A 14,559-nucleotide genomic window follows, 5' to 3' on the forward strand; every position below is an offset into this window, starting at 1 on the left:
TTTGCTTTGTCATAAATGCGGCTTTTCCTCACCAGTTTTGTAGTGCCAATGCTCCGGGTAAGGAAAGAGAATTTAGCAGGAGGGACGCGGTTAACCAGCCGGAGCTCAGGCAGTGGAGCAAAAGGGGGAAGGGTTCTCAACAGGCCTTGAATGCAGATAACGCAGTTTGAATGTACACAGACTCTGGGATTACCCAAGGAGACGGGAATTAGAGCAAACAAAGAAACTCCAAGGATATTAGTGATTCCTCTTCAAGTGTTTGCCTATGTATTCCTTTGCAGATAATTGGGTATGTTTATTTGTACTCCAGGAACATGACTGTTTTTCGGCATGGCAATTACCGCCTGAATGCAAGAAACGGCTCAAATATTGACTTCCTCCCTAAACCCACACTGCCAGTGTGAAATCAGAAGCTGGCTGGTCCTTCCTAACAACGTGTTGGCAGGCATGTGCGAACGGGGCACCCAGTGGGCCTTTGCTATTTTAAGTTGCATGGGGCTGAGCCCATGGCATCGGAGTTATTATAATGCAGACTGCACTTTTGTTGATGATGAGCTAACAAAAGTATATTAGTGGAGTAAGGGTTGGATGAATTCACTTTTTAGAGGGTGTAGGAGGGCTTAGGGGATAACAATGTGGTGGTGTATTGAGATCATGACTGGGGAGTCAACACAACTCTGGAAAGAGTCGATCCTATAAAAGGACGAGATGCGGTAATCAAACTGGTGCTTACATGTGCCAAAAGTGTTAGGCGCAATGTCCGTGTAATGTATTTTAATACAAATCCCCAAAACGTCATGACACATTGTATAAAAACTCTTTTGTGGTCCGTCCGCATATGTGGTGGATGGGTGGAGCTAAATGAAAATGTGCAACTGTCAAACAACCGTCACAAAGAAATGGAAAATGTAAAAAGAAATGACTTGTTAAAATGTGAAACGGGTGTTGAGGCCACCATTGACACTCCTTCCTCCGCAGCCGCGAGCACTGCAGTGACACTCAAACTCCCTTCCAAATCTCTGACACCCTCTGCGTTCAATCAGGAGAGCCTCTGCAACCTCGTGGCCATGCTGCTTTGGCTGATACGCACATTGTCTTGTCTATATAACGTCTTTTGTTGATTAGCTTTCATACAAAAGGGCTTTATCAGCACCTGTCTGTGGCGTGTTGTGAGTATGCCGTGTCTCCCCGTGTCCATGACCCAAAGAAAGACGCGTACAGCGAGGAAGACATGCGCTGATACTTTAGTTTCATGGTTATATTTGGGTGTATATTCGGGAGCAGCCTGTTATTTGCGCCTGGTGTGTGGTGCAGCGCGGACCCGACCACAACTGAGATATGGAAATAGATGCCATAATTTGTCCATGGCTCTCATTCAAAGTCATGCTGCTCAGTTTTGAATCTCTGAAATATTCAACCAAAGCCTTCCCGGAGAAAAACGACTCCCAAACATTATCCCATATCACATTGTGTTTGATGAACTTAACCTCTTAATCTTGTATTATTATGTTGGTTTATAATATCTGAAGTCCACAACAGATGGACATTAATGCCGAGCCTGCGGTCGTTGGGTGCTATTGTATCGTTTGCCTGACGGATTCTCTTCTCATCTCTGTGTTTCTAGTATATTACAGAGCTCTTGTCAACTTCACTGACTCCCTGGTGTACGGCCCCGAGCTGGAGGACATCTTTTCAGTGGCCTTTAATGAGATCTCCCAAGCAGTGGTGGACACGGTACGTCCTATTGTAACAGGGTGGACTCAACTGAATTACAGGACGATGCTGGTTATTACGTGTTATTTATGACTTTGCTGATTTCAGCATGTGTGATCTCCTGTCTGAAAATAAGCCACCTGGCTTGTATATTTCAACTCAACTCCTGTCTGGCTTTCTCTCTCGCAGCTGGAGTCAGACTACAACCGGATTCCGGGTATCCAAACAGTGAACGTGGTTCTCATTAAGTAAGAACAGATCCTTTAAATCGTGCCTTGTCTTGCCTTCCCGCTAAACCACCTGCGGGGCACGACGCAGACTCACCGGGCTTTTTCGTTGCTCTTTGCAGGAAGATGATAAGAGACGACGGCGTGGACGTGTTCGTGGAGATGGACGTGGGTTCCGACGACAACAGCGATGACGATCAGATACGCAGCGTCCTGTACAACGTCGTGAAGGAGGGATCCATCGCTTCCTACGTCACATCAGTCCAGGGCTTTGACTTCAGGCGGCTCGGGGAAGGTAAGACCTCTGCCAGGAGGGCCGCCGCTTAACACGCGGGCGGGAAGCGACTCTGCTAGCAGATTAAGATCCACCAGAGCGGTAGGCGGGGCCCTTAACATTTCCCTCTGGTTTCTAGTTGATCCTCGAATGGAGCGTATAGCAGCGCCAGGTTTGTACTGTGCCAGGCCCCCTGCATGGTGACTGAGCCGACTGTACCGTAGAAGCTGTAGTGCCTCTTAGAAAGAACAGTCGAGCACATCCTGTGTTTTTTTTGTTGAAATCGTGCGATGACCTTTACCTTGAGATGTACAAGCAGTGTTCGTGTGGTTTGAGGAATGTTTTGCATGGCAGCACCAATATAAAGTAGACTTCTGAGTGTCCGGGAGGTCCACAGTGAAAAGGATAAGACCTTTGCATGGCTTGAGTTTGATTAGTAATGCTGCTGTTCACCGCAGTCTAAACCAGTTTGTTGATTCACACAAATCCCACCAAATCTTTAAACAGGCATGGCAACCGGTAGATAATACTTCCAACTTCATCTTTAAATTCAAAAGATTGAAGTTGTGGTGTCTATACAAAGTTGTGGCGTCTAGTCAAGTCGGTCCATCCATCTATCCAAAGAACACGCTTTTGTTTTCAGAATATCCTTGATTATTGAGTGTCGCACGATAGTCTTTACAACCTGCCACGCGCTTTACACCCGTTGTAGTAATCTGACGGCAGAGAGGCCCAGGAAGCTTTGGGTTGTTCCACCTCAATTTGCTAGTAGCTGAACTGTAGCCTCTGCATCTCTCACAGCAATCTCCAACATCAGACCCTGCACGTCAGACGAGCACAGGTGTGGGGATGGGACATGTATCCTGATGGAATACCTGTGTGACAACAGGCCGGACTGCAGAGACATGAGCGATGAGACAAATTGTGGTGAGTGGCTTCTGCTGGAGTTGCAACGCGGGCGGCTACAGCTATGGAATAGCGGCTTGACGCGGTCGTAACCGCTCCAAGTCAGAACTTTGTTCGCAGGGTTTCTGAAGGTTAATCAGAGATTTGTTTTAGAGATAAAGCCAGAGCCTCCAGTCCCCACCACCGCTAAAACCACAACCACCGCCGTCAAGAAGCCCCCCAGCCCACCTGGACCCTGCAGGGCGGATCAAGCCAAATGCCAGAGCGGAGAGTGTATCGCCCGGGACTACATCTGTGACGGAGAGAGGGACTGCTCGGACGGAAGCGACGAGCTCAGATGCGGTACGCACCGCGGACTCGTGCGTCCTCTCCGACAACAGCATGAGCACTAATTACCCTGCGTCTTTTCACAGGTACCCCATCGCCCTGTGAACCCAACGAGTTCAAATGCAAGAACGGCCGCTGTGCCCTCAAGCTATGGCGTTGTGATGGCGACAACGACTGCGAGGATAACTCTGATGAAACGGACTGCCGTAAGTGTAAGGATTACAGGTACTAGGACCCGAAAGCATAACTCGGAATCAGAGCTCCAATCAAAGTGCTTTACTTGATCAGTCAGGGTCGAAAACCGGGATATGAGTCCAACAGGCAAACAAAGCCAGAGGGGCAGGCAGGGAATCCGTGAAAGAGAATAGGGGGGGGGTCAGAACCAGCATGGCAATCAAACAAATCTGAAAAAAGGAGCAGGCAGGGAATTGGCGGTCAAAGAGGCAGGCGAGGTCAGAACAGGATATCAGCGTAATTGAGAAACGCTGGGAAACTTGGCATACACACAAGACAATCTGGCAGAGGGCAAGTGCAAGTGTGGGGACCTAAATAGTGAGGGACGAATGAGGGAATGGACGATAGGCGGGAAGGGCATGAGGACCAGGTGAAGGGAATGAGATATGATCTCGTGTTGATGACCGTGTTGAAGGGTCTGGAATGACAGTAGAGTTAATCAACAAGCAGGCAGGCAGGAGAAAGGACTAATAAGACGAGAATTTGTCACAGTAGGTCTGTAGGTAGGTAGGTAAGTAGGTCCTTTGGCTTTCCTGAGTTTGAATAGGTCAATACCTCTCCTAGCTAACTGACTGCTGTGATCCGTTTTGTCATGAATACAGCCACCAAGGGTCCCGGCGACAGGTGCGCTCCCAAGCAATTTGAGTGCCTGAACGATCGCACCTGCATCCCAGCCAGTTACCAGTGTGATGACGAACCGGACTGCCCAGACCGCTCCGATGAGTACGGCTGCAGTGAGTCCCCCGCCAGCAGCTGTCTGCAGCACAGCGCTCCTACCTTTCCTTTTTTTCCCCTCTCATGCGCATTACACTCTTTTCTCTCTTCTTCTCCCTCGCTATACGCTTCTCTGACTCCCCTCTATAGTTACCCTCTGACTTCCTCTGTATGCTGTGACTAATTCGCTGTGAACCAGGATTTTTTTTTTTTTTTCCCACACACGTGGCGACTTGGACACAGAGCTTTTTGTGAAGCAGCCATTCCTGAGCACTGAAAGGGAATCGTCCCTCCAAAGCACAGAATTATGAGACTTTCAGCCGTTTATGAGCTTCACTTAATCGCTTGCCAGCCTTTTTGCACATGTGCATTTATTATGTTAAAACAGCTGCTCATCTCCTCGATCATTTGCAGCCCCGCCCTCTGTGACGAGCCCGCCGGAAGAGTCCGTCGAGGCAGCGCGGGGGGCGACGGTGACGTTCACGTGTCAAGCTGTTGGAGTGCCAACGCCTATCATCAGTTGGAGACTCAACTGGGGACACATTCCACTCAGCAGCAGGTGGGTTTGATGTTCTTCTTCTATATATTACTTTCTTCTCCCGGAGGTAACAGAAAATTCAGTCCAACAGTGAGTTTTGTTGAAAGAGCATGTGTTGCACTGTTTGGGCAAGCTGTCTCCAATAAAACATCTGGTGAAAGCAATTCCTGCTCAGTTGATCGGCAGCAGACCGCAAGGATTTAAGAATTACTACAAGCTTGCGTTCTCTACACAATTCTCGCCGGACTGTTTTAAATAAGGATTACAGTGCTGACTCATTAAATTATTTAGACCTTGGATTCCAATCGAAAAGTTGCAGTTGTCAGACCGTTCATTCAGGGCGCAGTCTGCTGTGTGTGGGATTAGACAACTACTGCAATTGATCATTTGCGCCGTATTTCCATGTACCCAGGATCTCCATGACCAGCGAGAATGGCCGGGGCACCCTGACCATTCGCGATGTGAAAGAGTCCGACCAGGGGGCGTACACCTGTGAGGCCATCAACGCCAAAGGCCTGGTGTTTGGGATCCCCGACGGCGTGCTCACTCTCACGTCAGGTCCAAATCCAGGTACCGCCGTCTCTCTTTTTTCCTGTGGGTTCGCTATCGGCATCACTACCCGTTTTCACCCGAGTGAATTCTAGATACGGTACGAATGGAATTCGTCTTGTTCATTTCAGGCAACTGTCAGGATGGTCACTTCAGCTTGGAGGGCCGCTGTGTCTCTTGCTTCTGTGCCGGAATTTCCAAAAACTGCAAGCGAACCGGACGCTACCGGAACCAGATCGGCCTGCGTTTCACGGAGGAGGAAGACTTCAAAGGCACTGACGCCATTCGATGCTTATTAAACTGAGATCTGACCACGCGGTCACGCTGTCCTTTACCTCTAAAAGTGTGTGTCGTCCTAGAGCATGAAAACAGGCTGGTTGATTGTGTTATTCTCGCTTCCAGGAGTGAATGTCACCTCTCCGTCCAGGCCGGGCACTCCTCCGCTCTCCTCCTCTCAGCTCCTCATTAATCCAGAGATGAAGGAGTTCCAGCTCGTCGACCTGTCACGCCGTTTCCTCATCCTTGACTCGTTCTGGTCACTGCCTCGCCATTTCCTGGGCAACAAAGTAAAGAGTGACCTGCGGACTTTATTATACTTTATTAATTACTTTACAAACTAAAGCATTGCATTCATTTCTACTGTTTTTAGATTGACTCCTACGGCGGTTCCCTGAGGTTCAAGGTGCGGTACACGTTGGCCCGCGGTCTGTCTGAGCCGGTGGAGAAGCCCGATGTGATTCTCGTTGGAAATGGACGCAGGCTTGTGTCAGTCAGAGGCAGACCTACCCCTGGCCAAGTGGTCAACCAGAAGGAGATCAAATTCACTGAAGTAAGTCTTTCTAAGTTTGTGATGATAGAAAAATCTGTCAGCGGTTGTCCAAAAACTAAAATCGCATTGCACCACATTTCACTGAAAAGAAATATAACCAAATGGTCATGCTGTATAGCATAAACATCTTAATATGTTTTATTCCTTTTTTGAAATAGATGTAATGTAAACACATCAGTAAACCTGCTCGGCATTGTTTTTAGGACCAATGGCAGCACTCCAACGGCCGCGCTGTGAGCCGCGAGGAGCTGATGATGACGCTGGCCAACCTGGACAGCATACACATCCGCATTGTCTACGACAACCACATGGTCAGCGTTGGGCTCAGTGAAATTGTCATGGATACCACCACTGTGGAGTTCAGCACGGAGGGTCATGCTAAGGATGTGGAAGAGTGCAGGTAAGACATAACTTATTTTGTTTTTTGTTTTTTATTACAACATGAGGAAGGTTTGCTATTTGCCACAGTTGTGTTCCTGAAACTGATGAAACTGTCGCATATTTATCGTTCCCAGATGTCCTCCTGGATATTCAGGCCTGTCCTGTGAGATGTGTTCCCCTGGTTTCGAGCGTGTCCCGGGCGGCTCCTACCTTGGCACCTGTGCCGGTTGCAACTGTAATGGACACGCCAGCGCCTGTGACCCAATCAGTGAACGCTGTCTGGTAATGGCTAACTCTACCTCTTCTTGGAATAGGACGAGTTTAACTGGTTGAGAATACCCTGAAGTGCTTAAAATCACATGTCCCAAAATGTCAAACTATCCCGCCTTGTTCTGAGTGGCATCCCGGCACAGGAATGAGCGATGTGTTCTTCCTGCCACAGAGCTGCCAGCACAACACCGAGGGCCCCCAGTGCGAGAAGTGTCGCCCTGGTTACTTTGGTGACGCGACCAGAGGTCGCTCAGATGACTGCAAGCCCTGCCCCTGCCCCTACTACGAGACCTCGCGGCGGTGAGGTCCCACACCCACTCAAACCACACACACACACACACATCTGCTGTACAAATAGGGGACGACACATACCACACACAAGGCATCAAAGGGGAGGGCCTGTTTTTTTTGTTTTTTTCATTCCCAAAAGCTGAGCTCATTCAACAATTTGGCACCGGTTCATTCAACCTGCTTGTCATTAATCCATTGTCGTTGTTTTTTTGTGGCTTCGTAGGTTTTCTGACACCTGCTTCCTGGACGTTGACCAACAGCCAACATGTGATGCCTGCAGGCCCGGCTACACGGGGAGACGCTGTGAAAAGTGAGGAAACCGATATCAACTGGGCCTTTATTACTATTGAAATAGTTTGTAGATGGCAGTAAAATGGGTTATACGACACGACATTCCTCTTTAATTAGTGGCAGTTAAATGTTAATTCATATATATATATATATATATATATATATATATATATATATATCCACACGATTGTTATTAAAACTAACAATGACATAACCTGCCCTAGAATTGAGTTTTTAGAAAGCATAAATAAACCATATTGGGCTTTTTTTCTTTTCTTTCAGGTGTGCTCCTGGTTACCAGGGTGACCCTCTTCAGCCTAATGGAAGATGTACTCTCACACCTGGCCGTGAGTATATGCCCAACAAATTGCTTGAACATATTTATTCTCATTTCAAGACATGAAACTATATCTAGTGATAGGAACTCTGTAATGATTACCATTGCCCCCCCCCACACACACCCCACTGGTGTTTCAGTAGGCAGTAGTATGTGGTCATAGCTCAGATATGCAGCGTGGATGGAACACTCTTTCCACCCCACGCAGTATGTCATCTTCTTTCCGTTCTTCCTGCAGAAAGCTGTGATAACAGAGGGACGATCAGCTCCAGCAGCAGACCATGCAGCTGCAAGGTATATATACCATATGGCAAACTGCTAAGTGACATTTTTGCATTTATTGTGAAATCTGCCCTATATTGGGGGCAAATTTGTCTTACTGTTTGTTTATTTTCTTTCTAGTCTTTCATGAAAAATCCAACAAGCAAAACAATACAGACAAGTATTCTATTGGCAGACGGATTACATGTGTGCGTTTGTGTGTGGTTCAGAACAACGTGGCAGGCGCTGTGTGCGATGAGTGTAAGGCCGGATTCTTCCACCTATCGGGGACCAACCCCGATGGCTGTCAACCTTGCTTCTGCATGGGCGTCACCAAGCAGTGCGCCAGCTCCACCTGGAATAGAGATCAAGTAGGTTGCCGACCTGCAAATGGCGAAAGGGAGGGGTGAACATAACCGGTATCACGGTTTGACTATTGCTGCTGAATCAGCAAATCCTGTCAAATGCTGAATAGCGAGATTCAACGTACAAATAGCGAGCGTGGGCCTGTAAGTCTCCGTTCACATCTCAGACAAATCGTTTGTGCCTCTCAGGTGCGCGGAGGGACGAGCGGGCAGCTCCTCTCCATCTCCAACAGAGCCAACACCAGAACTATTTCTGAAGGCATCTCCCAGAGGGCCTCCTCTGAAGTTGTCTACCGCGCAGTACCCTTTTCCCCCAAAGATACCTACTACTGGGTCCTGCCCGAGAGCTTCCTCGGAGATAAGGTAAGAGGAACACAACAAAGTCGAGAGCAGTCTAGGGGATAAGGAAGGGGAAAAAAAGAAGTGGTGGTGAAGCTAGATTTGTCTGCTTTTTCTGTCCCACTCAGTCAAGCCTCAACATGTTTTAAGGTGAAAAGACGGCACTTACGCACACAGAGAGCCTCCTTTGAACCTCCCGGCTTCAATTCACACCCGGGCCCCAACATTGGTGTCTTGTAACTTCCCCCACAGTATCATAGGGGTGAAATACCGTCCCGCCATGCAATTTTGTTTTGACGGTGTTGTCCACAGGTGACGGCCTACGGCGGCGAGCTTCGCTACACCGTGCTGTTCCAAGAGTATCAGCCATCACTGGTGATTGACGGCCAGCCAGATGTGCTTCTGCAGGGCAACGGCATCTTCCTGGAGCACTACTCTCAGACCAAGCCCCTTCCACGTGTTTCAAAAACGGTGACCGTGACCTTCAGAGAGGTGAGCCGCATTGCCCAGTGGGGAATATCGTGTCGCTCAATCTGCATCCCGACAACAACGGACTGACTGACGCTGCCTCGTTCTCCCACCTTCTGCTCGCTAGTCTGGATGGCGTCGCGCTGATGGCCAGCCGTGTACTCGAGAGCACCTGCTGATGGCCCTGGCCGACGTTACTGTCCTCATGATCAGGGCGACCTACGCAGCAAACATGGCGGAAAGCAGGTTTGCACAGCTCATTCACATAGCACCATTGCTCTGAGCGGAACGTCCCGTGTCTCGTTAACGGCGTGCACTCGGTGTTAAACAGTATCAAGGACATCGAGATGGACGTCGCCGTTCCTGACTCCACTGGCAATGAACGTGCTCTGGAGGTGGAGGAGTGCGCCTGTCCTCGGGGATACAGAGGACCTTCTTGCCAGGTAAACATGCAGATTTCAGAGAGCCTGCTCAGTTGGCATTGATACCTGAATCACCTAAATTGACCAAATTATTGTAAGATCAAAATGTAGCCAAATCATGACATCTGATTTTGAATGTGGACTCATTATTTTACTTTCTACAAGATCAAGAATACACTTAATGTAGCATGAAGAAAGAAAAAGTAAGGCAATTGCAGATGTGCCTAAGCTTGTTATTAACCGCACTGTGATTTTTTTTTTTCTTCCCCCCATTGATGATAATTGCAGTCAGTCTCCCTGCCGCATTCGAACAAAGGCGTTCACTCGTCTCTCACCTGAGGTGTTTTCCTATGTCGTTGCAGGACTGTGATGAAGGTTACACCCGGGCCACCTCTGGCCTCTACCTGGGCACTTGCGAGAGGTGCGACTGCAACGGTCACGCCAGCAGCTGTGACAAGGAGACGGGCAACTGTCTGGTGGGTTACACGCTCCTCTTCTTCCCCCTTCTCAGTTTCTTCGCCCGCGCGCTTTGATCTGCACAGTGGAATGCACTAATGGTTTCCCGGGCTAATCCCGACAACATGTGGAAACACTTTTGTGTACAGTATTTTTACCGTGGATCTCGCCTCTGCTTTTTTTTTGTGTGTGTGTGTGTGTGTGTGTCCTGACCAAAAGCAATGTCTCCACAACACCGCCGGGCCAAGGTGTGAGCGCTGTCAGGATGGTTTCTATGGAAACCCGGTCACGGACGGCGCTCAGGCCTGCCAGCCCTGCCCTTGTCCTGGAACGGCTTCCAACAACCAGTGAGTTCATGTCTACTGAGTGTCAGTTTTATTCAGTCTGCATGGATCACTGTTAATTATCCTGTTGAAGGATGGACAATGGAAAGTGAGCAGCGTCACGGCTGCAGCTACTCATTTGCTCCTTAATAAACGAAAGTCACGCTGTATTTGAAATAACGTGAATGCTGACGGAAAAAAGAGGAGTGTTCTCATGGCTTGCTTGCCCTCTGTTGGCGCAGATTCACCCTCACCTGTTATCTGGAGGCTGACGGCCAGCCAACATGTCAAGGCTGTCCCACTGGATACACTGGCCGACGCTGTGAAAGGTAGTCTCCTCCCCCCTCCTCCCCCTCCTCCACTCTCCTCCCCTATTCATTTTCTTCTTTCCTTTTCTTTCCCCGTCTTCCTCTCACGGTCATCTGGACAGTGTTTTGGGTTACTGGGCTGGCAGGCAGCAAGGTCACCAGGGGCTGGCAGTAGCACCCAGTGGTTTCATTCACAGGAAAGGGATGTAAGCATGTCTGTGGTTCACGTCCCTCTTGTCCCCCACTCCCCTGTTAGTAGTTGCGATTGAGATGTGTGCCGGTCCAGGGATGGGACACTCAAATTGGTGCCAACCCATCCGGATGTTTTGTACTGTGTGCTGTTTTCTGGATCTGCTGGTGGATATTGTTTTTCTTGGATTTAATTTAAGGTCACCTGGCTGTGGTAGAATAATATATTTGGTGGGCTTTGGTGGCACTGATTACGTCATCACTCAGATTTTATTGTTCTGGAAAAGAAATTTGCCTAAAGAGGAATAAAAGTGCTGTATGTCCTGTCTAAACCTTCATTTTTAGTCTGCTTTAGATCCTTTGATTGCTTTCTTCCTTCCTTCTGCTTTACCTCCAAATGCATTCTCGGAGGTGGTTTTCCGCTTCAGCCTTGCGCTTTGCTAGGAATGAAATCTCCAGGTGTTTTCTGTCCGAGCACAGACATTCCACAATCTGAGTATCAACGGCATAAATGCAGATGTGGCATTTATGAGGACTCCTGACTGATCGATCTTTGCTGCGCCGAGGGCAAAGATGACGAGGTGATTTGGGTGCAAGATGCCAATTATAAATAATTTACTATTTGAACGTCTCTGCCTGCATCGTACCTGATTCTGCTGTTTTGACATTAAGAGAAGAGATGCCGTCTGCAGACAGTTGTGGGAACCCTTTCCTGGATAAGCACACGGAGGGCCTCCTACCTCTGCTATGTGGAGCAGAAGCAGTATTCAATTTCAGCTGGGAGAAAGACGTACTATTTTCCGGCAGTGGAGCTGATGATGAGACCACAGCAGCAACCATAATCCCTACTAGGACTTTATTGTCCACAGCAGCTCACCGGCGCACCACTCGGTCGACGACAGCAGCCGTGGTCGGGGGCGTGGACTCCGTCCCGCCCAACAGATCAGCGACCAGGCTCCCCCCACGCTTCACGCCCAGCCCAGGGATCAGACAGTCCAGCCACCATCACCTCCTCCGGTTCCACCTAAACAGCTTCAACCGACGCCTGAGCATGCTGGAAAGAAACACACTGGAAATGAAGGAGAGCGTTCACAATATGGGGGAGCAGCAGAGTCGCCTCGGCTCTCGGCTGGGGGAGCTCATCGCCATCCAGTCAGCCGGGGAGAAGAAGAAGAAGGTCGTCGAGCTGGAGGAGAGCTACGGAGACATGGACGCCCGTCTGAGCAGGCTGGAGGGGAGGCTGGAGATCCTGATCGACGGCTTCACCGACCTCGCTCAGGAGATGAACAAAATGAAGCGTACGAGACACGTCTCCCGTTCCATGCAAGACAAGCGGGCTCTGCCGTCACCCACAGAAAGGCCGCTCGCCAGCAGAGCCGCGGCGCCTGAAAGCATCCCGACCCCGAGCCTCCCCGCCAACAGACCCACCTCCGCTCCTCAGAGAGCGAGAAAAGTCAAATCGGCAAGCGCCACCGCTACGCCGGCAAAGGTCACGTCCAAAAGTATCGTCTCAACGAGGTCAACGCTAAAGTTTAGGACCACCCTGAGTAAACCCAAGACCACTTCGATGTCTGCAGCGAAGCCTCAAACAAAACGTCCCGAAGGGAGGAGGTCCGCTGGGACGGCGGAAGGCGTTTCACAGCCGAACCCCAAACATCGAAAGCAAGTCACCGAAGCCATCACCAAATTTCAACTGGAGCCACCATCTCACAAAGCAAGGCCTTCAGATCCGGGCCGAGCCGGTAAGAAGGATTCTTTGCCTATCAAAGGCAATGGACGCGCCAAGGCGTTTAGATCAGATGCGCCGGTTACGAAGAAGGTTCAGGAGGACAGAAAGGTTTCTGAAGGCATTTCAAAGAGTTTGTCCCACAAAGCTAACTCTAACCAAAAGGAGAAAAAGATGGAGCCCAACTCCAAGAAGTTGGTCCTTAAGAATACAAGGAACAACTCTGCGAAGAACGCGGCCCCTTCAACAAAACCAACCAAAGCCACTACTGTGAGGAAGTCCAAAACAACAATAAAAAGAGTCACTGCGAAGAAGAAGTCTTACACAACAGCAAAAAGGAAATCACCTAAAACCAAGGTTGCTGCTGCAAAGGGAGTAACGAAAAAACACCCGCAGAAGAAAGAAAAGAAAAACACTCAATCTGTTGTTTTGGAACTACTGAGGCTCCTACAAGGAGAAAACAAGTCTGCAAAGCAGAAAGATAATCCGGACGGTTCTCTTCATGTTGTCTTGGGAAGGCTGGCCATTCCTGTCAAAATTATCCCCGATGATTAGGGAATAGTGTGTTGCTTTTCATTATGTTAAAATTAGTTTTCATTGTGGATATATCTACGCTCTAAATCCTGATATTTATATATTTTACCCATTAATGGACTGTAATGAAGGGACTAAGTTCATGCAACTGTGTGGTTCTAGAGGGACTTTTTGGATATTTTGATGCCATCCTGGCGGGATGTTCCATTCATATACAAATGACTTTTCAGGTGTGTTTTACCACAATCAGAACTGTTGTATGAAAAGCTCAGCACAGCAGTTCTACCTCTTAAGTGTATGCATTTGTCCATTGTTTTAAGGCCAAACTACCTCAAATTTTACAGCCCAACGTTTAGTTAGATCTTGCCCATTAAAACATGCCCATCAATCTTATTTCCTGCATTCTCATGGATTTGCTCTACTGGTATCCAATGTGTTGAGAAGCCTTACACCTCCTATATGTCCTAGAAAAGCCTTACACCTCGATGTCAATCTGTGGTTTTAGGACTTGGTTTTAATCCAAAATGGGTAAAGAAACCAGTACATTATAAACTAGACAACCCTGGTAGTTGTATTACTGCAATTACAATTATATGAATAATTTTGAAAGGGTTGGAACAAACAAAACAGCAAACATAGAGCTTAAACCGTAATGAGGCCTTTCACACTAATAGATTGGAATTGTTTTTCAGCTGTGGCCAGAATAGCATCATAACTGCAAGCATGGCTGTTGACTCTGTTGGATTAAACCTTTTGGAAGCATGGCGATGGTAGCATTAATCATGGACTCTAAAATCCGGCTTCTTGTTTATATCACAAATATATTACATAAAATATTTACATAATTTTGTATAATTGCACTAGAAGAAAATATGGATGTACCCAAAAAACAACTGGATTCATATGCTTAGGACCATAAATATATCCATTGAAAATGTTACGGTCACCTTGCCAGTAGTTATTGACACCAAAGCATTGAAGTCTGACCACCCTATATTTATCGTTATTAGAATTTGAAGAAATATAAGGAATGTAATGAATTTCAGAAAGTCATCCTACACATAGTTTAGTTTCGGTTAAAACATTTTGGGAATTGTTTTATTTTAATGTGATAATAAACTAAATTCATTTTCATTTTCTTTTTTATCAAACGCTGTGTGTCTAGTAGTCTGTAGTTATGAACACTTTTGGTATTTTCCCACGGCCAAATCTAATTTGATGTATTTTTATTCCCTTATACAATGGTATTCATCCTTATCTCCTTATATATGAGAGTGACTGGAGGGA

The 14,559-nt window shown here is 47.9% G+C and overlaps 2 protein-coding genes across 34 annotated transcripts in view; both read left to right on the plus strand.

Annotated features, from left to right (window-relative positions):
• Positions 1-14,559, plus strand: part of hspg2 (heparan sulfate proteoglycan 2) — a 76,438-nt gene that overhangs the window by 28,969 nt on the left and 32,910 nt on the right. For 24 of the 33 annotated variants that reach the window (XM_078089574.1, XM_078089607.1, XM_078089608.1 and 21 more), the window contains exons 4-30: positions 1,625-1,734; positions 1,903-1,961; positions 2,063-2,235; positions 2,354-2,386; positions 3,016-3,141; positions 3,274-3,462; positions 3,534-3,659; positions 4,284-4,415; positions 4,810-4,954; positions 5,346-5,503; positions 5,614-5,754; positions 5,885-6,048; positions 6,132-6,311; positions 6,515-6,711; positions 6,827-6,974; positions 7,135-7,262; positions 7,477-7,563; positions 7,827-7,891; positions 8,120-8,175; positions 8,373-8,513; positions 8,697-8,870; positions 9,159-9,338; positions 9,442-9,560; positions 9,646-9,757; positions 10,099-10,212; positions 10,412-10,539; positions 10,758-10,844. In XM_078089574.1, the coding sequence (XP_077945700.1) occupies positions 1,625-1,734; positions 1,903-1,961; positions 2,063-2,235; positions 2,354-2,386; positions 3,016-3,141; positions 3,274-3,462; positions 3,534-3,659; positions 4,284-4,415; positions 4,810-4,954; positions 5,346-5,503; positions 5,614-5,754; positions 5,885-6,048; positions 6,132-6,311; positions 6,515-6,711; positions 6,827-6,974; positions 7,135-7,262; positions 7,477-7,563; positions 7,827-7,891; positions 8,120-8,175; positions 8,373-8,513; positions 8,697-8,870; positions 9,159-9,338; positions 9,442-9,560; positions 9,646-9,757; positions 10,099-10,212; positions 10,412-10,539; positions 10,758-10,844 (3,472 nt within the window). The remainder of the gene's footprint in view (positions 1-1,624; positions 1,735-1,902; positions 1,962-2,062; positions 2,236-2,353; positions 2,387-3,015; positions 3,142-3,273; positions 3,463-3,533; positions 3,660-4,283; positions 4,416-4,809; positions 4,955-5,345; positions 5,504-5,613; positions 5,755-5,884; positions 6,049-6,131; positions 6,312-6,514; positions 6,712-6,826; positions 6,975-7,134; positions 7,263-7,476; positions 7,564-7,826; positions 7,892-8,119; positions 8,176-8,372; positions 8,514-8,696; positions 8,871-9,158; positions 9,339-9,441; positions 9,561-9,645; positions 9,758-10,098; positions 10,213-10,411; positions 10,540-10,757; positions 10,845-14,559) is intronic. The other 9 variants (XM_078089599.1, XM_078089694.1, XM_078089662.1 and 6 more) reach the window with 3 other exon arrangements.
• LOC120828749 (uncharacterized) lies at positions 11,455-14,036 on the plus strand. The gene is made up of 2 exons (XM_040192302.2): positions 11,455-11,593; positions 11,685-14,036. Exons 1-2 carry the CDS (start codon positions 11,586-11,588, stop codon positions 13,291-13,293), a joined length of 1,617 nt encoding a protein of 538 aa, XP_040048236.2. The 5' UTR covers positions 11,455-11,585; the 3' UTR covers positions 13,294-14,036.

This window comes from Gasterosteus aculeatus, chromosome 2, assembly GCF_964276395.1.
Source record: "Gasterosteus aculeatus chromosome 2, fGasAcu3.hap1.1, whole genome shotgun sequence".
In the NCBI taxonomy this organism is placed as follows: Eukaryota; Metazoa; Chordata; class Actinopteri; order Perciformes; family Gasterosteidae; genus Gasterosteus; species Gasterosteus aculeatus.